Source organism: Pleurodeles waltl, chromosome 7 (assembly GCF_031143425.1).
Source record: "Pleurodeles waltl isolate 20211129_DDA chromosome 7, aPleWal1.hap1.20221129, whole genome shotgun sequence".
Lineage (NCBI taxonomy): Eukaryota > Metazoa > Chordata > Amphibia > Caudata > Salamandridae > Pleurodeles > Pleurodeles waltl.
In genome coordinates, this window is record NC_090446.1 from 638,551,983 (window position 1) to 638,577,342 (window position 25,360).

The 25,360-nt window shown below is 44.7% G+C and overlaps 1 protein-coding gene across 2 annotated transcripts in view; it reads left to right on the forward strand.

Annotated features, from left to right (window-relative positions):
• Positions 1–408: 408 nt before the first annotated feature.
• Positions 409–25,360, forward strand: part of IL17B (interleukin 17B) — a 53,927-nt gene continuing 28,975 nt past the window's right edge. Inside the window, exon 1 of one of the 2 annotated variants that reach the window (XM_069244621.1) lies at positions 409–506. In XM_069244621.1, coding sequence (XP_069100722.1) covers positions 450–506 — 57 coding nt within the window. In that variant the 5' untranslated portion in view covers positions 409–449. The other variant, XM_069244622.1, reaches the window with a different exon arrangement.

Below are 25,360 nucleotides of genomic sequence, written 5' to 3' on the forward strand. Positions count from 1 at the left end.
AAAATTGAAATAATAATTGTATCTCGGCGGTCACTGATTTGTTAGCCTCACCCTGAAAGACGTCGGCTGTGGCTTACGTGACGGCGCTCAAAACATATGGTTTAATGTAGGAAATTGAGAAAAAGACAGGTTTCAGGAATGTAGACACGTCAGGCCTAGGCACTGCACACCTGGTTGGGCACAACGGTCACTGTGCACTGTGTTTACAACATTTTACCTTTACAGGGGTTCACACGCTCGCCGTCTGCTCTAGACTTTGTGCGCCTTCCCTTTATCTGGCGTTCCTACTTCTAAAATAGCCGCAGGTTATAAGGGCCTTTCAGAGCTCCGAAAGACACAAACAAACAAGGCCTATCAGCGAGGATTGTGTACTCAGTGTGGGAAAACGGCATGCTGGGAGCGGCGCGCACGCCACGCACACTCCCCCGGCGTAGCACACCACCGGGCGCATGAGACTGAGCGAAACCTGGGCCTCTGTCAACATCCTCGTCAGCACCTTTAGAAAGGTATTGTGTGCCATGTTCCACCCCCAGGGAGATTAGCTTAGATTAGGCAGGTGTTTTTATACCCACACCCACACTCTCTTATGCGAAGTTCTTGCTACACTGTCAACTTTATATTTTTTTCCTTCAAACGCAGCACTGCATGGCTGGAGAATGACGTGCTCATGGAAACTGGTAGGTGTCGATAATGATTTTAAAAACGCTTATATGTTCGGAGTTTTTTTTATATTTGTAACTTTTTCTTTATTTGGTATTGATGTAGGGCGGGTGGCCTTTTACTGTTTAAACTACAGAAACCGCTTTAATGCACTTGGTTCTCTTTTAATACATCTTATGACAGAGATCCACTGACTACTGACATGAGCAAATATGAAACATGTATTGTAAAAATAAGTGTGCTAAAATGCACTCTGTTGCAACCACAAACAGTTTCATATCTCAGTTTCAAAACTGGCTGTGAGTTAACAGGTTCTTGCTTTCCTGTAACGAACTGCAGCAGCACAGACAATATACATTGTTACAAAAATATCTTCTGCTGAGTTTATATTAAAGGTAACAATCACTTTTTTTGTACAAGCAGCAACAGTTAATCTGCTCAATCACATATTGGCCTCTAAATTGGGCATTAGCTGTTCGTATTTTTTTGTTGATTGGCTTACGTTTGAGGTGTTTGGCGTTATATGTACTGTGCAATTAATAAACAGTTAAGTATTACATACAACACACACACACACACACACCCTCACACTCTCAAGCGGAGCCACAGTTAAAGTATAGTGAAAGTTAAGAATTAAAATTTAAAAAAATATGACTGAAATTTGCAAATAATGGTTAGCTCTGAAATTCATACCTCACACAACCCATGCGAACATAACTTGTGCATTATGTCAAGTAGCTGCACCTACAATCACAATATCATTAAGTATCAAAACATACTTACACCAATATATAACAACTATATTACTTGTTGTTTCTTTGATAGCTGTAATGGTAATGTGATATGTAATTTGACCTAAAAGATAATGTATTGCATTTGTTACATTATGGATGAGGTCATCAGCATTGTATTTGGTGTGACACTTATGTTTTACATAGCTCTAGTGCGAGGTAAAGTGTTGTATGTTGTCGAATTTCAGTGTTTTTTCATTTTTAGTTCAAAACTATAACTGTACTTCAAATGTGTTAATTTAAGTTGATTATTTGAGAGGTTTTTTAAACTAATCCCTAACCATAACTTCACTTCAAATGTAGTTTCTTTAGTGAATTTCATTGTTTCTGACGTTAATGTAGTCTGTTCAAATTTTAACCTGCACAGGCGGCCAACTTTTACTTCGCACAAACTTCGGTGGGTTCGCAGAAGGTCATGGTCTCCAGCTATTCCCTGCTTTCTCCTTCTGTAGGCATGCAGTCTTTCCTGTGCATACCATTATGCTGCACCTAGTCGGGGTTGGTCGCAGATGCTGATCCTATCACTCTGTGGGCAGCAAACCTCTATTGTGCATGCTTTTTTCCTATGCTTGGCGAGGTTTGGCCACACGGCTGTCCCTCACACCAGCCTCCCTGGGCGCCAAACCCGATTGCAAATGGGAATTAGCTGTGTGCAGCAAGGATTGGCTGCAGGGTCTGGCCCTATTTATGACACTTAGCCCATACGTATACATGGTCACACCATCAGTTTCCTACACAACACTGAAATCTTTGGTGCGTAACTCATATATATGAAAGAGAGACCATGGGCCAAATGTACGATATTCCAGTTTGGCATTTCCTAACTAGTGAGTCCTAAAAAAAAAATTAAAAAATCGCTATTTAGAAATGCAAAATTGAATGTACAAAAATAGATTTTAAATGGTTCTGTATTTCCAAATTGCAAATTTGGAAATGCGAAACAAAGGGTGCCTATGGGTCCAAGGCCCCCATGATGCACAGCAAAAAAGTGATGCACATGTAGAGCGCACAAATGCCCTAGGGGCAAGTGTGAGCTCTATGTCATTTTTAAAAGAAACATTTTTGTGTGCTTTCCTAAATTTCACATGGATTGGATCTGATCGTAATCACGTTATTTAAATGCCCATTTCGCATTTAGGAAATGCTTTGTACTTGTGCTTAGGGAATCCCTATTTGCGATTTGCTATTAGGGGATTCACAAAATTCAATTTCTACTCTGTAGAAATCGCATTTTGCAACCGAGTTTAGGCCTTTGTACATGTAGAAAAGCAGTTTTGCATTCCTTAACGGACAGAAATTGCAATTTGGTCCATTAAGAAATGCAGTTTCCTTTCGTACATCCGACCCCATGTTTGCAAACATGAAAATAAAATTAGGATCTCTGGTGAAAAGTTAGACACAAAAAATGCTGTTAGATATTTGTTAAAAAAAGATAGTAAAGTCTGTTTAATACAAGTAATTTTTTTTTTAAAGAAGGCGCCATAGCTCAAAATGTTTAGAAGCATGCAGAGTGATTCTAACTTTTCTATAATTACCTAAGGAGTGCAGAAAAACATGTTGCCATAAATTAAATATCTCCTTTTTTCTTGTCACTTTACGGTTAGAGAAAAAATATTAAAATAAAGAAAAGCCACATTTCCTTTTCAGCTGCTTCAATTATCCTTCATAACCTGATCTGCCTTTGTCCTTGGCTGCTGGCTCTGGCAGCAGGCACTACGACGCCAGAGCTCAACTGTAATAAGTGATCATAGTTAAGCAATTACTCCATTTCTTTATAGTAGGAGACTTGGTCTGTCACAAGTCATCTATTATAAAGAATTAGAGACAGCTTTTTGTACAGGGATTACAGAATCCCATGTATTATTGTCATATAATATGTGAGAGTTTGTGATCTCCCCGTAATGCATTGTTTTTATGTTAAGCGTGCAATAGCATTGACCTTTTGTAAGTATTGTGGGCTTTTAACCACGTCCACCTCACACCCATTACTTTATTTCATTCCTGGGCTTGCCTTTCAAAAATCATTTGTTATCATTGGTAAATGCTTACCGCCTTGAAGGCTGACCCTGTTACATGGATAATTGCACGATTGCCAATATGTTCGACTGTGAGCAAACTTCTTTTTCTTTTTGTGTCTCTCCTTCACGCTCATGCTCATGGCAGCCATGGCCCTTTAAATCATCTCGCTTCTGTCTACTAATGTTTTGCATTACATTTTCAGGATGAGAAAGCCGTGCAAGCGTTATTTCCACCCTATGCCTCACCAATGCGGCACTTGTTTTTATTATTATTGCTTTCTTCTTTCTTTGGTACTTTGGAACGCATTGCGCTTGGATGCATAGCCCTGTTGCTGCTGTCAGGCTTGAGATGACCTTCTTCACATTTTCTTTTTATCAGTCTGTTAAACCTGCCTGCTGGGCTTTTGTGACTGACACTCTGCAGCCTCCTCGGAAGGCGGGTTAAAAAAATATCGCCAAAAACACGTTGTGCTTGCCAATGCGTCTACCCAGGGGTAGAATTAGAGAATACTTTGCAGGCTCACTACAGACTTTACGGTGATAACATAGTAACGTTTGAATGTGTAAACTTCAAGGGCTTAAATAGCTTGGAGGGCGTGTATTAGTAGAAGAAACGATCTGTGTACACATTGTTTACGTAACTGGTGTGCATTGCAGAGCCATATCAGTCAAATAAATAAGAACAATGTGCGTTTTTTTCCAGGGGCAATGGAAGGTGTGGTTAATTCTGTTAAAAGTAAATGTGGTGCGCATCCACTAAGGTAATATTTTTTTAGAACTCAGAAGGATTTGAGTTTATGCTTACTATAATTATCTGAGAAATTTACACTGCTTATGGAAGAGTCCAGTACCTGAGGTGTTTATTAACGTATGAACAAAGGCTTGAAGAAAGGCGGCCATGAAAACTAGGACTGATGACGATGTACCTCAAAAGGCTGTTCAAGAAGCGTGAAAGCAAATGCCGCTGGTATTCAGAAACTTATCGACACGGCTCACCTCCTACCTTGCTTGTAGAGACACTAATGTTTCTCCACAAAGTGGTCATGAGAGTTAAACTATTCTGACAGAGGATCGTTAATATCACGTGATGTGGTTCTCCTCAAGCATGTGAAAAATCCATGGGCGTTTTGTTCGACACCCCAGACCGCAGTAAATGTTGCTTGTACCAACTTCCAAGTAAATATGTTTTGCACCTGGGTGTAGTCTGTATTTTAAGGGCCTTGTTTAAAAAAAATATTCTAGTAGGCCTACTAGCCTTTAGTTAAATGCAGGGCCACTGGAATTATGTAGCAGAAAGGACCAAAATATGTGGCAGAGTTGACCAATTAATGTGTCCAGTTATACATTTACAATGCCAATAGCTCCAACTCAAGTAAATACGAGACCTATTGCATTGTACATGCTTGTTTATTTTCTTCTAATCAGCACTTTCTGATGTCAGAATGCGCTAATTATTTGAAAATGGTGCAATGAGTTTTTTTGTAATAAACTACTATAAGTGACTTGTGATGTCACAATGCTCAAGCACAACAATTCTTACTCTGCTTGAAGGAAATTGGCGCACTTTTGCGAAAGCACTTTGGGTCAGATGTACATTAAACTGGTGCAGCACAGTGCTGTGCCAAAATTAGCAGCGCTGCGCTGCTCCCGTTTGAAAATTCAGGGATGTGCCGTATTAACAAGAATGCGGTGCACCCCTGTGTTTCCCTCTGCGCTTGTGCTAAATTTGCTGCCAAGCACCATTCAGCCACCCTTGCACCATGGTGCAAGGATGTCTGCATTGCGAGTGAGATTGTTTTGTGCAAAAAGGGACACCTTACTGCAAAAAACAATCTTCAATGGCGATTTGCTGTTTCTTTGTGTGCTACAGAATGGAGCAGACATAGAAAGAGCAAAATCCGAGGAGAAATGAAAGCATTTCTCCTCATTGCGCCATGCTAACACCACCCCTGCGTTGGTATTTGCTTTCGCGCTGCCTCAGATTTACAAAATCTAGCCAAAATACAATGGGTGTTGCTGTGGATCGCCCACAACAACACCCATTGCACACCCCTTCCAAGCAAAGTGCTGCGTGTGAAGGGGCCATATTTACAAGGCGGCATTAAACCACAAAAAGTGGCTTAATGCTGCCTTGTAAATACGGCGCAGTGCACACCGCTATCTTAGCGTCACAAAAAGTGACGCTCTGTTGGCGGTAGGGGCTTGTAAATATGCCCGTGTGTTTAGAAGCAGTTTATAAAATAACTTGTCACTTCACAGAGACAGTGCTTTCGAGCAGTGTTCCAAATTCCCTCATTGTTTCTGGGTATGAATGCTGGGTGTCTAAGCAATCCAGCAGGAATGCACCAAGATCACCACCTAAGGAACGAACGGACATCATTTTTTATACGGGTGAAGACTAAAGGGGTTTGATATTTTTTTTGTTCCTCTAACTTTCACTTATTTAAGTAATGGGTTTTGTTTTTAGAATGTTTTTAGAATGGGCCAGTTCAGCTAATTTCTGGATGCTGTCTAAGCAGAGCAACAAAGGGGCCCCACGTCATGTATCAAATAATCAGCAATGCCTACCTTTGTTGCATGCAACACATTGCATTCTGGGACATGCAGTTTTGTTTCAGAATTGAAAATCCTAACATGCACAGTGCTGAGGGCTAAAAAGGCACGGCCCGAAGAAGGTATCACACATAACACATTATTGGTTTTTTAGAAGGAAGGGCAAAGCTCACATATTATATGGGGTAAAATACCCTCTTACTGTTCATTATTATAAGGATATTGCAAGTCACCTCGGAGTTCTGGGCCCGATAAAGGCACTCAGCCTTTGCCCTTGTGTTTCAATATGGTCAAGGGACTCTTGTGATCCTTATAATGCAGAGAAGGGGGTATTGTATACCATATATAATGCATACTAACCCCCCCAACAGAAACATATGTTTATGACATGCGGACAAGATAGCATACTATTTGCAGCAAGGGTACCAACAGACATCCATACAAAAATGTGTTAACCGAATTTGCAAAGGCCAAACTTCTTGCTTTTACCATAGTGCAATTTAACTGTTGTTCTGAAAAATAGATAAGTGGTCACCTGTCCCTTATTATTAACGTCTTTATGTCGAAGTTATTTCTCAGCAAATTGCAACACGTCCTGTCCTCTCAAGAGCCACAAAACAAGATTTTATCACTGTAAAGATTTAGGTGTTTGAGCTGTGGACTTCATTATGTACATTTGTTTATAACTTCGACATGTAAAGAGCCATCATTCCATAAAACACATATGCAGGTAGGCCAGTATTTATATGCCTTATTCACATTTAGCATGTAGGGCCTCTCTACCTACGCCTGGTGATGAGAGATGAGAAGTTCAAACTTCACCTCTTGTAAATGACGCCCATCCCCACATCCAACAGTCATATTAAAGAGCCCATTACACTCTGAGCATTGACATATAAACTATATAGGTTATATGCATTTTAGTGAGCACTGATAGATTTATTATTTGTGCAAAAATGTTACAGTTGGACTTAAGGTTTTACAATGCAAGCTGCATTTATTTTCACAGAAATTTTTTTGGAGAAGAAAAACAAGGCCAATCCACATTTCCTGTAATAAAGCATTTAACGTCCAGACCCCTTTGGTTGCACTGACCCACACATGCTTTGTGACTGCAGAGTTATCAGTACCTCTGGAAATTCTAAAATGTACTCCAGAAGGACATACTTTTGGGTCTGGGAAGATGAGGAGGAGGAGAGGAGAGGAGAGGCAGAGTCAGGGGGGTAGTGTTATGAGGAGCAGAAAGAATGACACGATACTCATTAATTTGTTTAGCAATAAATTAAAATGTGATAGCAGATCTGTTGAGGCTCATTCAATTGGTCAGAAACCACCCCCAATTTTAAGCTGTGAAGATCTGTATACACTCTTTATTGGCCGGTTTTGAATCATCATAAAATAGCCCAGATGCTTAGGGCCTGCTTAAGAGTTTGGTGAACCGGTACTCTCTCACAAGTGTGTTGGATATCCGGTCCCCCTTATTACAAGAACATTCTATCCAGATGCATTTCTAACAAGAGCAAAGGATATTCTCAAACTCTCAACAAGGACTTTAATGTCTGAGCTGCAGGGCACAGCTCAGCATGCTCAATCTTTTGTTTCTGAGATCGTTAAATTACCTGCTGGTCGAAAGTTACAATTCTGATAAAATAGTTATGATAAATTATTTTTGAAAGATGCCTTAGACCCTCTAATAATTATTTGCTCATTTCATTCATTTTTCTGGAAAAATTCTTATTTAAAATTGTGCCCCCTGATATGGATTTTTTACAGCACATATTTCAACCATCATTTTCTGTAATAAGAGCTACTCATATTCAATGAAAATCATCCTAAGCTACCAATAATATTAAATTTTTAATTGTGATCATATTAGACAGATTACAGAGTGACCATATGCCCGATTACCAGCACTGATCGCATCAGTGCATCAGGCAGGATCACTAGCAGGAAGGTAAAAACTGCTTTGTCAAAATGTAATGCCTCTACATTTGTAATACATAACAGCAATAGCGTCAAGGCCCCTGGCATCAAGTTAATAATATAAATAATACATTTCCCCAGTGCTGCATGATATATCACTCAAATAACAGTTTTAAAAATATTTGGGAATTAAACTATTTTCTCCAAATATTAGCTTGATGTTAGAAATGGGGTCTTTGGTTGACAGTCAGATTACCCCCTGTTCAAGCAAGGACCCTTACTCTAATCAGGGTAAAAGAGAATCGCCCTCAGCTAACCCCTGCTTACCCCCTTGGTAGCTTGGCAGAGCAGTAGGCTTAACCTCAGAGCGCTAGGTGTAAAGTATTTGTACCAACTCACCCAGGCCTACGCATGAAGCGGTATGCAAGAGAGAGTATGAATAATGGCTTTGAAATCAGTGTCAGCTGTGGTCATCAGAGAGCTATTGTGTTCATTGGTTCACTGAAAACCAGTGACTTTGATAATCAAAAGGGCATATTTATACTTTTTGCTGCAAAACTGCGCAAGTGCAGTTTTGCATCAAAAAGTTTGTAGCTGGCTTGCGTCATTCCAGAGTGCCAGCACCAAATTTATGGAATGCAACAAGCTGGCACTAAGCTTGGGCCAGCGTTGGAAAAAAAGACGCTAGCCGGGTGGGTGTGGCGGTAGAGGAGATGGAGGTTGAGCGTCAAAAATTGACGCTAGGCTGGTTAGAGGCAAAATAAATGCCACTAACCAGCCTAGCTTCATTTCCTGATGCACAACCATCCATAACACATGATTCCTGTCTTATAAAAGACATAAGTCTTGCCCACCACCCCAGTGGCCAGCACAGGGGACCAGTGTCCCCTGGGCATGGCCCTTGGACCCAGTGCCATGCCCAGGGGGTCCCAGGTCAGGGCCCAACATGGTACTTTTTTTTACGAATACTTACCTATAGTTACCTGAGATGGGGTCACCCATCCTCTCATTTCCCTCTGTGTGGGTGTGGGTGTGGGTGTGGGTGTGGGTGTTCGTGTTCCTGGGGCTTGGGGTGGGCACCAGTGGGCTTTAGCCATGGAAATGGGTCAGCAGGTCCCATAACACCTGGTCTGACCAAGGCATTAAATAATGGTGCTAAGCAAGCTTAGCGCCATTATTTTGGGCCGCGTCCCACCCGTGTGTCATTTTAGTACGGGGGATAAATATGTTGGTATGGGGATAGCGTAATGGTTTGGATGGGAAGGCCTACTTTGCATCTCATTGACGCAGGTGGGTTCATGCATCCAAGAAATGGCACACATTCCAGTATTTTGACGCTAGACATGTCTAGCGTCAAAATATAAATATGGAGTTAAGTTTGCGCGCCTTTGCGTAAAATAAAAGACACAAATACGGCACAAACAAAGTATAAATATGCCCCATAATTCTTTATAAGGGGAAGTTTCAAGATTTGCGTGCAGGCCAAGGTAAGGTGATCCCCAAACTGGTTTTGCCAAAGTCGAACCTCTGGAGGAATCTGATAAAACTTGAGTAAATTAGTTCCCTTGCCTATGGAAGGCACTAAGCCCAGGATCTGCATGCTTCCTCCTATTCAAACGCAGCCAGAAGAAAATATGTTTTAAGCTCAGCAATATAAAACATAAAACTCTTATAAAGAACCAGTCTAGCAGCAGTGGGCCGGATTGCAACAAATAAAAAAATAATAACATGAAAGTTAAATAACAGTCTAATAATCCTTTTCCACTCCCTTTGTGTTCTTGATCTGCCACATTTCCAACCTGGAATTGCCATAAATAATGAGAAAAGAGGATAGCAGAAACTTGTAGACGATGGGACAGTTTACTCACAGCTGGTTGGATGTAAACTGCTTTCCTTGGCTCAAATCATTTTGACCTTGGCCTGTCGCATTCATAAACCAGGGTTAGGCTCTCAGTGAACTATTTACAATGTGGTTTCTTTGAATCAGTCGGAAGAGAGGCAAGACTGCAGATTTCAAGCTAGAGATGTAGAATGAGTGCATTACAGATGACGAGGTACTAGAACATTGTTTTGTATTGTATAATACTAAGGGATTTATATAGTGCTTCATGTACCCCCGAAAAGGCGGCAAAGAATTTCGATTTTTCATCAGTTTCCTGTGTGAGCAAGGTTGAAAAGGTTGTGGGTTGGAGCCTGGCTGGTATAGGAAGCATGAACATGAGCACCAATTTCAAATCCTAGCTCTTCAAACTTTTTTCATTAAACATTTGTTTATTGAAACAAAATACAAGAACATACAATCTGATCAGGCATACTGAAGATAGTAGGTTACAATCTTGAGAATTAGGTTTGAAAAACAGAGAAAGAACATCACGTTGCATATCACTGCATTAGGGTATTCAGTAGATGATACATCTGATACATTGCATGGCTCATAATACAATAGTGGGAATCGGTCACCAGTAGCATATTATTAAAATAGATCGACGAGGTCTGGGCGTGAAGTGCATAATCAATGAGACACCCACACACGCAACTCCCCTCCGTTATTACCGGCACCCTCCAAGAGCATTTCGTGGGGGTGGTTTCACTCATTTTCCTCATCAGCGCCCTCGCCTTCCTCCGCCTCTCCTGCCTCCTTGCCAGTTATTTAGGTCTGATAGAAACTCCAGTGGTTCTTGGGATGACTCTGGGGTGGGAGCAGGTCATTGTATGTATTAGTTTGTGTGTTACAATATACCATGTCTGTATGCCGCTCCTGGTGGGCTGGGAGTGGGTCGTGGGCCCATCTTAAAGCAATTTGTCGTCTAGCAAGGAGTAAACCTATGGCTATCCATTGCGTGATATCCTCCTCAAAATCTTTAGCATATCCGAACAATGTCAGCATCAGAATAAATTCCAGAGATACCTCAGCAGTGACCTCCAATACACCAAATACTGCTTTCCAGAATTACCGTACCCTGGACAAGCCCATGCCATACATGCAAATCCAGCCACCCTCTCTCCACACAACTGGCATTCCACAGTGTCCTGCAAGCCGGATCTAAATAGTCATTCTGTCGTGTAGTATGCCCTATTGATGTTTTCTAAATGTATCAACCTGTGTCTGACATTTAAAGAAATAGGGCCAGATGTATGAAAGCATTTTGCATTCGCAAACGGTGCGAATGCCCGTTTGGGAATGCAAAATGCCATTTCAGAATGTATGAAAGACATTCTGAACGCAATTTTAAGGAATCGCTAAAATAGCGATTCCTTAAAATTGCGACTCTGTTTAGAGAGTCGCAAATTGTGACTCTCTAAATAAGGAATCCTTATTTGCGATTCCTTAGCACATGTATGAAGCAATTCCTAAATGCAATTTGGGCATTTAGGAATAGCTATTTACCACCAAGTTGAACTTGGTGCAAATTTTAAAAATGCATTTAAAATGCATTTTTAAAACTTACATGTAAAGCACACATGCCCTTTTGGCATGTGTGCACCTTACATGGTGAAAAAAATAATTTTGGGGTGCAGCGGAGGGGGCCTTAGGCCCCCAGCACCCTGGGGTTTTGCATTTCCAAAATTGCGATTTCTAGTTAAGAAATCGCAATTTTGGAAATGCAAATAATTCGCAGATATGTGCCAACAGGCCCATAAGTGCGAATGGGGCCGGTATCACAATTTGCGATTTGGTAATAGCATTTGCAATTTTTAAGAAATCGCTATTACCGATTCACAAATGTGATACATAGCATTTCGTGAGTCGGAAATAGAGATTTTCTTAAAAATCGCTATTTCCGAATCGCAAAAGGCCTTCATGATACATCTGGCCCAAAGTCTTTACAGCTGAACAGAAATATTGCCTGTGCTTGCCTGTGATGACAACCCCAGGATCCCTCTGCTATTCTAGTCAAGCCTTAGTGAGCCCAGGTGTATGCGGCTCTTGCGCATATGCACAAATTCTTGCAACCAGCCTGTTCGGAGTAGTCTCCTGCAGTACTGAGGTCAGTGCTGGCATGTCAGTGGGTTCTAAGAGATCATCACCTAATCAGTCCCGCATTATATGTCTAGCTCTATAAAAGTAGTAGCGAGTGAGAGTGTATGGCGTAGCACTCCGTTGCTGTACCATATCCCAGGTGCAAATTGTGCCACTCTGGAAAAAAATCACCCACAGGAACCGGGAACACTAAAGCACCGGGAGCTGTGGGGAACACAATACAGAGTCAGTTTGGCTTTCAAATAAACTGTTCCATTTATGGAATCCAGCACACAATATCTCCATTTCGGTTTGTCAAATAGCTTTTGGGGTAGCGTGCAGGGGTGAGTGGCATCCCTTTCCAGATATAGATATGGTAAGTCGTAGGGGCCATTTATCCAGAAGTGGGCAAACATACTCTGCACCGCTTTGTAGTATGTCTCCAGATACGGATCATTAAGGCCACCCATGTTTGTAAGGTAGAGTGAGTGTCTCCCTTGGTTGCTTCCCCTCCCAAGCCAAGTTTATCACGAGGAACCGCATGTTATCAAACACAGTTCATGTCAGTAACATTGGAACGTTCTGGATTAGGAATCTCGGGACCACCACCATCTTCATGATTGCTATTTCCCCTACTAGAGACAAAGGTAATTCAATCCAACGGTCCAATTCCTTAGAGAACTTTTGCACCGCTTTGCAATAATTGTCGAGGAGGAATACTTCCAGATCCATGTGTACCTGTTTCCCAGGTCCCTTACCAATTCCATCCTCCGCTGTGGTGGGATTTCCAGTGGGATAGGTGCCATGGCTGAGGTTAGTGGGAAAATAATATATTTATCCCAATTCACATGAAGGCCAGAAAAGCCTCTGAATCGTACTATCTCACGCAGAATTGGGGGTACAATTACACTCTGGGTTACGTATGCAGAGCAGCATATCATCCGCATATGCAGACATAATCAAATTATACCCTGGGAAGTGCAAGCCTCTAGGCCCATGATATTCGCGGAGGGTGCACACCAATGGTTCAGCCACCAAGGCGTATAGCAGTGGGGACAGCTGGAAACCCTTTCTGGTGCCTCTGATGATTATAATGGAATAAGTGACAGTCCCATTGACATGCACCGAGTGGTCAGTGAGGTATATAGCACCTTTACCAGGTGCAGAAACACTTCCCCCACACCAATGCGGCTTAACACATCCAGCATAAACCCCCATTTGACAGAGTCGAATACCTTTTCAGCATCCAAGAATACAGAAGCTGCTCAGACCTCTGGGTCAATTCTCTGTATACCTCCAAACAGAGTTCTAAGATTGAAGATGAGGCTACGGCCTGAGACAAACCCTGCTGTTCCGGTCTCACCACTCCAGGTAGGAGCAGTGCCAGTCTGTTGGCCAGTACTTACATAAAGCTCAGTATTCCCAATTAGCAGTGATAGAGGCCTGTAAGACGAGCACTGTATTGGTGACTTACCTGGTTTTAATAGCGTTACTATTAGGGCCTCCCTAGACACGGGCATGACACCAGTCTCTGCCATCTCCTTGAACAGTGTGACCAAATAAGGAATGAGTAGTTCTTGATAGGCTTTATAGAAGGCTTCAGTAATTCAATATGTGCCCGGTGTTTTACCGGATTGCATGTCTTTAAGGGCTTCTCGTATTTCCACATGTTGCAGTGGTTCCATCAAATGTTCCCTATGTTCATTAGTAAGCCAGGTCACTGCTATATGCTCTAAATAATCAGCAGCCTTGGCTTTGTCATACGGAAGTTTTGACTTATATAAATCAGCATAGTATGTAAGGAATCTGTCCGGAGTCTGGTCTGGATCACCAGTGGGCTGCCCCTGCTCATCCTGGACCTCTAAAGTTACATCAGCATCTCTATTGGGGTGCATAAATTGGCAAGTGTGGCACTAGGGCGTTCACCTTCCCTATAAGAATGGCCTATGGCATATTTTCCTAACTGACGAATTTCACTTTGAGTTGTCTCATGGAATTCATCCACTTTTAAATTGAGTTCACCCAGTATAGAGTTATCCACTGAGTTTTGGTGTTTCCTTGCCAAGTCTGCTGTTTCCCCCTCGAGTAGTTTCAAGCAGCCCCGTAAGGATTTAAGGACCCCCTACATGTATAGACCATAAACGTCTCCCACACTGTGACAACTTTGTCAACCATATCCCCATTTGTACTGAAAAAACCCTTCAATAGCCAATTCGTCTCTGAATACTGTGTCTAGTAGGGAAGTGGGGGGATCACCAGGCATATGCCGCTATCCTCAGGAGAGGTTCACATCTCTGTACTCAAGGCGGCACCCCTCTAGAGACAAGCTAGAAGTCTATACGTGTATGAATATCATGCAGTGTGGAATAATGTGTGTATCCCGACCCAGTGGGGGACCTATGACGCCAGACCTCGAGGAGGCCCTTCCTGTCTGCAATATCGACCAGAGCACTCACCGCTGACGAATGACAGTGGGGGGACGCCCTGGAGCGGTCACACACAGGATTCAAAACACAATTAAAATCCCTGATCCTTATCTGTGACAGATCACTCCACTGCAACAGGTGTGCACTGTGCGTGTAATAAAACTGTGTGGCGTCGTATTTAGGACCGTACACTCCCACAAGTAATACTGCCAGATTGTCCTGATAGCAATGGGCTACCACATACCTCCCTCCCTGGTCTATACACACGTCCTGTAGACGAACCCCTGATCCCTGGCTAATCAATATTAGTACTACTCACGCATGAGAGATAAAATCTGCGGCATATCAGTGAATTTGCATTGTACGCTATGTTAAGACTTTGTTCTCTGGTATCAAGTGAGTTTCTTGCAGTATCGCTACTTCTATTTTATGTCTCCTGAGATATTCCACCACCTTACGTATTTTTCCGTGACCATTGAGTCCCCTGACATTCCTTGTCAGAAATCTCAGTAGTGGACAGCTCGGGGTCCACTACTCCTTGTTTTACATCAGTCACCAGCCAACCCCTGCTCTGTATATTTTCTCATATAAAACCTAGCCCATTCTCATATAAAACTTTTCTACAGAAACAATTTACAGTGAACTGTTGCACAACATGCAATCCTCCCTGCTCCACACCATGTTTTCCCCCAATTCACATGGCACCCTGGTGCTTATCCTAACCCACCCGTAGCATCCAATAGACAATGCAATACCAGTGTAGGTGGGATACACATGGGGGCAGATGTTACCCAGCCTGGCCGCCCCTACTGCAGTCAGTTTATGAAATGCCACCTACTAACTATCAGTTGTACCTAAAGTAAAGAGAAACATTACAACAAATCATGCTTGTGAGACACTTGTGGATCTATTTAAGAGTAGAACAGCATAAAAGGTTTAGGCTTAGTGAATAACAATACCACTCAGCAAAAACCATTACTACTTTACGTGGAGACTCGTACCAAGAAACTGACAGTGTGCAGAGTCATGCAATGTCATACATAAGAACCCTCTAGGAATTCAGAGAGTTCCAGTCAGGTGAATGTCGCACCTCTCAGATACCAGACTCAGGGGCAGGCCTCACCGACCTCGTATCCGCTGGGAAGTGTTGCACTCTCAGTCCTCGGGTTCCTGTATATTCCCCCCCTCCTCCGGAGGAGAAGTCGGTGAGTAATGCCGACCTCTGGCAAATGCTCTATGCTCAAGGAATTGTTGCAATTGTTTATGATCAGTAAAAAAACAATGCCTTGCCAACTGAAGTCTGGGATAAAAAGTCATCTCACCTCTTGCACTTTCTGCGTGAAGTCGGGATGCAAGGAGATTTCGGAATCGTGATGTTGCAGAGTAAGCTGCGTTGTGGTCCCTGCAGTTCAGGAGCCTTCCTGTCACTGGGCGAAGATTAGCCCCGGGACTGGATAGGGTGCCAGCGAGTGATGTGTGCGTTCCACCACAATATCTCTGAGAAAGTGGCACGACCAAGCAAGTTGATGAGTAGGTGCTCTATATACCTTTTCATATTATCAATGTTCGTGGTTTTGGCAATTCCAACTATGCGCAGATTATTCCTGCAAGAGCAGGCCTCCAAATCTTCTGTCTTCACCTGCAATGAGAGGAGTAATGTGTCCGTCTTTGGTAGGTTGTAGAAGCTGCTGCATCTTTATTCACAGACCCTTTGTGCCACGGCATCTAATCGCTTCATATTTTTGTCCAGCTGTACTGCCATTCAAACCATGCAATAAAAGAGAGTGTCTGTTTTACCATTGATTTTGGCAAGACTATGTTGCATGGCAGACAAGGTATGTTTTAAGTTCGCTTCACTGTCAGGCTCTCCCGCTGGAGATCACGATCCACCCACAACACCCTCATGGGTCTTAGGGGTCTTCCGCTGATCAAATTGTAGTTTAGATTTGTCAGTTTTGCCCATCTTGCCAATGCTACGGCAGAACCTGTGTGCACAAACCAGGGGATGCTCTCCCGAATTACCGTTTTCTAGTTGCCCCTCAAGGTCTCTGCCAAATCTGAACTGGGGTCAGTGCGTCGCTGTTGATTAAGCAACAGTATTCCTGCTCTGAGAAATGCTGTGCGGTTATGGCAGATAGACTGGGGGGCAGTAGCAACACCTGATGTCTCCCTGTCTGCTCACACTCTGCCTGTACGTGGTCTATCACCACACCAATGCCTATATTTATACTCTTTGACACAAAACTGTGCAAATGCCGTTTTGCGTCAAAAAGTATAGCACCAGCTTGTGTCATTCCAGAGCACCAGCCCGGCGCCAAATTTATGGAATGCCCCAAGCCAGCTCAAACGGTGGGCTAGCGTAAAAAAAAAAAAAAACTGATGTTAGCCGGGTGTGGATGGCGATATGGGAGAAAGGAGTTTTGCACCAAAAAATGACATTACGCTGGTTAGTAGCAAAAAAAATGCCTCTAATCAGCCTATTGTCATTTTCTGACGCAAAACCATCCATACCACATGACTCCTGTCTTAGAAAAGACAGGAGTCATGCCCACCACCCCAATCGCCAGCACAGGGGACCAGTGTCCCCTGAGCATGGCCATTGCACCCTGTGCCATGAAGAGGGCCCCATGTTGAGCCCACGATGGTACTTAAAAAAATAAATACTTACCTATACTTACCTGGGATGTCCCTCTGGTGTGGGTGGGGGTGTTTCTGGGGATTGAGGAGTGCACCTGTGGACCCATTCCATGGTGTTTAACCATGGAAATGGGTCCACGTGTCCCCTAATGCCTGGTCTGACCCAGGTGTTAAATAATATATAACCAGTCTTTAGCCCCTCCTCCCACCCGGGCATCATTTTAGCACGGGGATAAATATGGGGCTAGCACCATTTTTTAGATGGGAATACCTACCTTGCACCTCAATGACGTAAGGTAGGTTCACACATCTAGAAAATGGTGCAAACTCCAATATTTTGACGTTAGACGGGTCTAACGTCAAACTATAAATATGAAGTTAGATTTGTGCTGAATTTGCGTCAAAAAATGAAGCAAAATCGGTGCGAATGGAGTATAAATATGCCCCCAACTATGTTAAGTCGATAATGTGGCCTATTCCAAAACCAATAAAGACCCACTGGGCTGCCAAGCAGAAAGGTCAATTAATCCTCTGGCAGTCCCCCTAGTTTAGATGGTGCCGCGGGCACTATTCATTGCATGCCTTTTGCAGGGTTTGTGCAGTTTAGGAGGCTATGTAGTACTTATTGCCAGCCTTGGCGCTCCAATTTCCCACCTGCTCTCATGTGCTCACCCTCTCATTGCCAACAACATCTTTTTCGACCCTCAGCAGGTCCCTGGGAGGTTTCCCTGGACGGTTCATTGCTGCCAGCACAAGGCTACAGGAGAGCAGGAAGATCCTGAATTTATAAGTGGAGGAGGGATCGGGCCACTCTCATCCCCTCTGTCACTGCGTCTCCATCAGCTGCAGGCCCAGCAACGGGGATGAGTCGCCTGGGGCGGCTTTGCCACTACTCATAGCGCACCTGCAATCAGTACCACCTGATCCCGCATGCCGTCCAAAGCGGCACCCCAGGTGGGCTGCACTACACCATCAATTCAAGGTCACGACTAGCCCTCTCAGCGGGGTCCTTCAGCAGTGGGAGAGGTGCCTGGTTTCTCAGAGGCCCGCTTCACCCCGGCTGCGCCAGGCCAGCCTCAGCTCCACCGCGCCCAGGACCCCAGTCCCAATGTAGCCCGGATGCACTTGCTGCCAATGCTGGGTGTCTGCGGCCTGACCAGCAAGAGGTAAATGAGCAGGGCGATTGTTTTACCTGTATTCAAGGCTACGTTGGGTCTTTAGGTTACAGAATTATCCCATTTTGGGGGTAGGGGCAGCGGATCGCTGCTAAGGTGCGGCCATTTTCGGCTTTGCAAGCTCAGCCCCCTAGTTCTTCAAACGTTTAGCTGTGCTTAAATATGAAGTGGTTCGAATATAAAGCATAGGCAATTGGATTTAGAAAAGAGGCTCACACTATCATAGTTTTCTCCTGAAAGATTCCAACAGGCCAAAAAAGTTTAAAATGCCAAAAAAAGACAAAACATTTGAGATTCTGTACTTTAAATTACAGTTCTGCATGCTATGTCTGATTACCTTGTTGAAAAGTCAGAATATGATGTATTTACCACACCCGGTAAATAACTTGTGCCACTTAATATGTGTGATAAATACTCCACCAAAGAGTTAAATATCTGGCCATGTTTCAACGTAAGACAAGTGCATTTATGAAGGTTCAATTTTGCAAGGGGTAATAAAATATGACCCTGATTTTACCACCTGCAACACATAGGTAGCAGCAGTAGGTGGCAGAATGTAGGGTGCTGCCATAGGACACAAAGGATTTGGAGGATTGTGAGGCACCCCTTTAAGAAGGGGGATAAGGGGTGGTATTTCCCCATAAAAGAAACCAAAGCAGCAGTATGAGGGTACTGGGGTGGGGAGGCACTGCACTGTAAACTGAAACAAGCATTAGCAAAGGCAATGGGTCTCGCCTATACAAGAGCAATATGGCTTGGCAATGTGTTTTTGCCAAGTTGTACACCAGTGTGGCTGCTGTTCAGAATGGCTAAAAGTTAGTGGTGTGTAGTGTCTTAAAGTGGAGTGTAGGAGTATTGTTGCTTATTGGATTTGTTGGAGTGGAGTGCCGTATATTTGAGTTGAGTTGGGGGAGCAGAGTGTCGCAGAGTTGAGTAGAGGGGAGTAGAGATCAGTGGTTCAGTGGAGAGAGTGTCGTAGAGTGTAGTGTCAGCGTGGAGTGGGGTGGGTGGAATAGGATTGGATTTGATTAGAGTGAATTGAGGTAGTCTGGTGGATTAGATTGGAGCAGAGTGGGGTGGATTGGATTAGGATACAGTGAGGTGAATTGGATGGATTGGGTTGGTTTGGAGTGGGTGGCCTGGATGGGGTAGATTGGAGTGGGGTGGATTGAAATGGGGTGAGGAGGATTGGATTGGGGTGGTTTGGAGTTCGGTGGATTGGAGTGGGGTGGACTGGAGTAGGTTAGATTAGATTGGATTAAGGTGGTTGGGTTGAAATGGAGTGATAGGACTGTGGTGATTTGGATAGGGTGGGGTGGATTGTATTGGGGTGGGGTAAATTGGAATGGGGTGGTTTGGAGTGGGGTGAATGGATTCGATTGAACTGGAGTGCAGTGGATTGTACTGATGTGGGGTTGAGTGTATTATATTGGAGTGGGTGGATTGGATTGGAGTAGGGTGGACTGGCCTGGATTAGATTGGATTGGAGTGGGCGGACTAAACAGAGGTGGGGTGGATTGGATTGGATTGAGGTAGAGAGGGGTGGAGTAGATTGGAGGGGGGTGGAGTGGGGGAGATTGGAGTGGAGACAGGAGGATTGGAGCCAGGTGGACTGATGGGGTGGATTGGATGGAGTGGGTGAATTGAAATTGGGTGTGGGGATTGAAGTGGGGGGTTTGGGGTGGGGTGGATTGGATAGGGGTGGACTGGAGTGAAGTAGATTGTATTGAGTGGGGTGAAGTGGAGTTGGGTGGGGTGGATTGGGTTGGGATGGATTAGAAAGGGGGTTCAATAGGCTGGATTGAACTGGAATGGTGAGGATTGGAGTGGGGTGGATTACATTAAAGTGGGGTGGATTCTATTGAAGTGGAGTGAATTGCATTGAGATGGATTGGATTGGTCTTGGGTAGAATGGGGCGGCATGATTTGGGTGGGGTGGATTGGAGTGGCATAGATTGGAGTGGACTGGATCTTTGGATTGGAGTGGGGTGGATTGGAGTGGGGTGGACTGGATTAGGACGGGTGGAGTGCAGTGGACTCAATTTGAGTGCAGCGGTTTGTTGTGGATTGGACTGGAGTGGAATGGGGTGGATTGGAATGGGGTGAATTGGATTGGAGGGGTGTGGACCTTTTGAAGTGTGGTGGATTTTTGTAGGGCCATGGATTGGAGTGGGGTGAAGCATTGGTTTGGTGTGGGGTGGAATGGGTTGGACTGGGTTGGAGTGGGGTGGATTGGAATGGAGTGGCATAGTTTAAGGTTGTTTGGAGCGTGTGGATTAAGGTGGGCTGGATTTGACTGGAGTAGGTGGATTAAGGTGAATTGGATTGGAGTGAGATGGATTGGAGTGGGGTTGATTGGAGTGGGGTGGACTGGGTTACAGTGGATTGGATTGGAGTGAGGTGAGGTGCATTGGACTGGAAAAGGGTGGAATGGATTTGAATGGGTGGTTTGGGTTGGACTGAATTGGAGAGGGTTGGATTGGTGTTGGGTGGATTGGACTTGAGTAGGGTAGATTGGACTAGATTGGAGTGGAGTCTATTGTGGTGGACTGGATTGAAGTGTGGTGGGGTGGATTGGGTTGGTGTCAGGTGGATTGGATAGGAGTGGGGTACGCTGGATTGGGCTGTATTGGGTTAGTGTGGGGTGGATTGGAGAGTGGTGAAATGAAATGCAGTAGCGTGGATTAGAATGGGGTTAAGTGGTTTGGGTACGAGTGGGGCAGATTGGAGTGGGTAGATTGTTTTGGATTGCAGTTGTGCAGTCTTGAGTGGGGTAGATTGGTTTGGAATGAGGCAGATTGTATGGAATAAGTGGGCTAGATTGGAGTGGGGTAGATTGTTTTGGATTAAATTGGTCAGATTGGAGTGGGGTGGATTGTTTTGGATTGGAGTGGGGCAGATTAGAGAGGGTCTGATTGGTGTGGAGCAGACTTGAGTGAGGCAGACAGGAGTGGGGCAGATTGTTTTGGATTGGAGTAGGGCGGATTGGAATGTGGCAAACGAGTGGGGCAGATTGAAGTGGAGCGGATTGGAGTTGGACACATTGTTTTGGATTGGAGTGGGGCAGAGTGGAGTGGGGCTGATTGGAGTGGGCATATTGGTTTGGAGTGCAGTTGTGCAGATTGGAGTTGGGTGGATTGGCTTGAAGTGAGGTGGACTGGACTACAGTGGGGTGGATTGGATTGGATTAGATTGGATTGGAGTGGGGCGGACTAAACTGAGGTGGGGTGGATTGGATTGGATTGGATTGGGGTAGAGAGGGGTGAAATGGAGTAGATCGTATTGGAGTGGAGTGGGGAGATTGGACTGGAGTGGGTTGGATTGGAGTGGGTGGATTGAAATGGGGTGGGGTGGATTGGATTGGGGTGGACTGGAGCAAGGTAGATTGGATTGGAGTGGGGTGAATTGAAGTTGGGTGGGGTGGATTGGGTTGGGTTGGTATGGATTAGATTGGGGAGGGTTCTATGGGGGTGGATTGGGCTGGGATGGCATGGTTTGGAGGGGGTGGATTGCATTAAGGTGGGGTGGGGTGGATTCTATTGAAGTGGGGTGAATTCCCTTGAGTGGGATTGATTGGATTGGGGTAGAGTAGATTGGCTTGGAATGGATTGGATGGGTGAGTGGGGTGCATTGGAGTGGCATGGGTTAGAGTGGCATAGATTGGAGTGGAAGGTATTTTGGATTGGAGTCGGGTGGATTTGAGTGGGCTGAATTGGAGTGGGGTGGTGTGGGGTGGACTGGATTAGGGTGGGTTGTTGGATTGAGGTGGAGTGGAATGTACTGGATTTGAGTAGGGCAGATTGTGGTGGATTGGACTGGAGTGGAGTTGGTTGGATTGGAGTGGGGTGAATTGGTTTGGTGTAGTTTAAATTATATTGATGGGGGGTGGACCTTTTGGAGTGTGGTGGAATTTTGGAGGGGCAAGGACTGGAGTGGGGTGGGTTGGAGTGGGGTGGACTGGGTTGCAGTGGATTGGTTCGGAGTGAAGTGGATTGAGCTGGAATAGGGTGGAATGGATTTGTGTGGGTGGATTGGGTTGGACTGGATTGGAATGTGATGGATTGTTGTGGGGTGGATTGGACTGGAGGGGGTAGACTGGATTGGAATGGGGTCTATTGTGGTGGACTAGATTGGAGTAAGGTAGAGTGGGGTGGATTGGACTGGAGTGGGGTAGACTGCATTGGGTTGGTGTGGGTGGATTGGTGTGGGTTGGAGAGTGATGCAATGAAATGGAGTAGGGTGGATTAGGGTAGGGGTAAAGTGGTTTGGATAGAAGTGGGCAGATTGGAGTGTGGTGGATTGGAGTTGGGCAGACTGGAGTAGGGAAGATTGTTTTGGATTGCAGTTGTGCATACTCAAGTGGGGTAGATTGTTTTGAATTGAGGCAGATTGTTTTGGAATGAGTGGGCCAGATTGTAGTTGAGTAGATTGTTTTTGATTTAAGTGGGTCAGATTGGAGTGGTGTGGATTGTTCTGGATTGGAGTGGGGCATATTGGAGTGGGGTGGATTTTTTTGGATTGGAGTAGGGCATACTGGAGTGAGGTAGATAGGAGTGGAGTGGATTGGAGCTGGGCAGATTGGAATGTTTCAAAATGGAGTTTAACACATTGTTTTGGATTGGAGTGGGGCAGATTGGAGTGGGACAGATTGTTTTGGATTGCTGTTGTGCAGATTGGAGTGGGGTAAATTGTTTTGGATTGAGGCAGATTGTTTTGGAATGAATGGGCCAGATTGGAGTTGGGTAGATTGTTTTTTATTTAAGTGGGTCAGATTGGAGTGGTGTGGATTATTCTGGATTGGAGTGGGGCATATTGGAGTGGGTGGATGATTTTGGATTGGAGTGGGGTGGATTGTTTTGGATTGGGGCAGATTGGAGCGGGGTAGATTGTTTTGGATTGGAGTAGGGTGGATTGTTTTGGATTGGAGTGGGGTAGACAGGAGTGTGGGCAGACTGGAGTGGAACAGATTGGAGTGAAGCAGATTGGAGTTGGGCAGATTGTTTTGGATTGGAGTAGGGCAGATTGGAGTGGGGCTGATTGGAGTGGGGCAGGTTGGAGTGGGGCAGATTGGATTTCAGCACATTATTTCGATTTGGAGTGGGGCAGATTGGAATGGGACAGATGGGAGTGGGGCAGATTGTTGTGGATTACAGTGGGGCAGATTGGAATGGGTCGAACTGCAGTGGGAGCGTGGCAGATTGCTTTGGATTGGAGTGGGGGAGTTTGGCAGATTGGCGTGAGGCAGATTGAAGTGGGGCAGACTGTTTTGGGTTGGAATGGGGCAGATTGGAGTGGGCCAGATTGTTTTGACTGGGGGAAATTGGAATAGTAAAAATTACAGTGGGGAAGATTGGAGTGAGGCAAATTGTTTTGGAGTGGAGTGGGGCAGATTAGTGTGTGGCAGATTGCATTGAATTGGAGTGGGGCAGATTGGAGTGCAACAGACTGTTTTGGATTGGAGTGGGGGAGATTGGAGTGGGCCACATTTGTTTGGATTGGGGCAGATTGGAATGAGACAATTTGAAATGGGTCAGATTGAATTGAGGCAGATTGTTTTGGAGTGGAGTGGGGCAGAATGGAGTGGGCATATTGACGTGGATTGGAGTGGGGTAGATTGGAGTGGGACAGATTGTTTTGGACTGGAGTTGGGCAGATTAGTGTGTGGAAGATTATATTGGATTTGAAGGAGGCAGACTGTTTTGGATTTAAGTGAGCAAGATTGGAATGGGTCGAACTGTAGCGAGAGCATGGCAGATTGTTTTGGATTGCTTTGGGGGAGAGTGGAGTGTGACAGATGGGGGCGAGGCAGATTGAAGTGGGGCTGATTGTTTTGGGTTGGCATGAGCCAGATTGGAGGTGGGCCATACTGTTTTGATTGGGTGAGATTGGAATGGGAAAAATTGCTGTGTGGAAGATTGGAATTAGGCAGATTTTTTTGGAGTGGGGCAGATTAGAGTGTGGCAGATTGCATTAAATTGGAGTGGGGCAGATTGAAGGGGCCCGATTGTTTACATTTTGGAGTGGGACAGATTGTTTTAGATTAGAGTAGGGCAGATTGTTTTGGATTGGCCTGTGGCAGATTGGAGTGGGGTAGATTGTTTGAGATTGGAGTGGTGCAGATTATTTGGGATTGGAGATGGGGCCAATTGGAGTGTGGAACTTTGTATTGGATTGCTGTGTGGCATATTGGAGTGGGCAGATTGGAGTGGGGCAGATTGTATAGGATTTGATTGAGGAAGATGGTTTTGGATTGGAATGGGGCAGATTTAAATGGGGCAGGTTGTTTTGCATTGAGTGGGACAGATTGGAGTTGGGCAGATTGTTTTAGATCGGAGTGGGTCCTATTGTTTTAGATTAGAGTGGGACAGATTGTTATGGATTGGTGTGGGGCACATTGTTTGGGATTGGAGTGAAGCAGATTGGAGTAGGGTAGACTGGAGTGGGACAGGTTGTTTTGGATTGGTTTGGGGGAGATTAGAGTGCGGCAAATTGGAGTGGGGCTGATTGGAGTGGGGCAGATTGAAGTGGAGCAGATTGGAGTTGGACCCGTTTTGGATTGGAGTGGGGCAGATTGGAGTGGGGCGGGATGGAGTGGGGCAGCTTGTTTTGTATTGGATTAGGGCAGTTTGGAGTGGGGCTGATTGGAGTGAGGCAGATTGAAGTGGAGCGGATTGAATTTGAGCACATTGTTTTGGATTGGAGATGGGACAGATTGGATTGGGGCAGATTGGAATGGGACAGATGAGAGAGGGGCAGATTGTTGTGGATTACAGTGGGGCAGATTGGAATGGGTCGAACTGTAGTGGCAGTGCGGCAGATTGTTTTGGTTTGGAGTGTGGCAGATTTAGGTGAGGCAGATTGTTTTGGGTTGGAGTAGGGCAGATTGGAGTGGGCCAGATTGTTTAGATTGGAGCAGATTGGAATGGGAAAAATTGCAGTGGGGAAGACTGTAGTGAGGCAGATTATTTTGAAGTGGGGCGGGGCAGATTACAGTGTGACAGGTTGCATTGAATCGGAGTGAGTATTTGGAGTGGGGCAGACTGTTTTGGATTTAAGTGGGGCAGATTGGAGTGGGCAATTTGTTTTTGATTGAGTGAGGCAGATTGGAGTGAGAGAGATTATTTTGGATTGGAGTTGGGCAGATTATGTTGGATTACAGTGGGGCAGATTGAAGGGGCCAGATTGTTTACATTTTGGAGTGGGACAGATTGTTTTG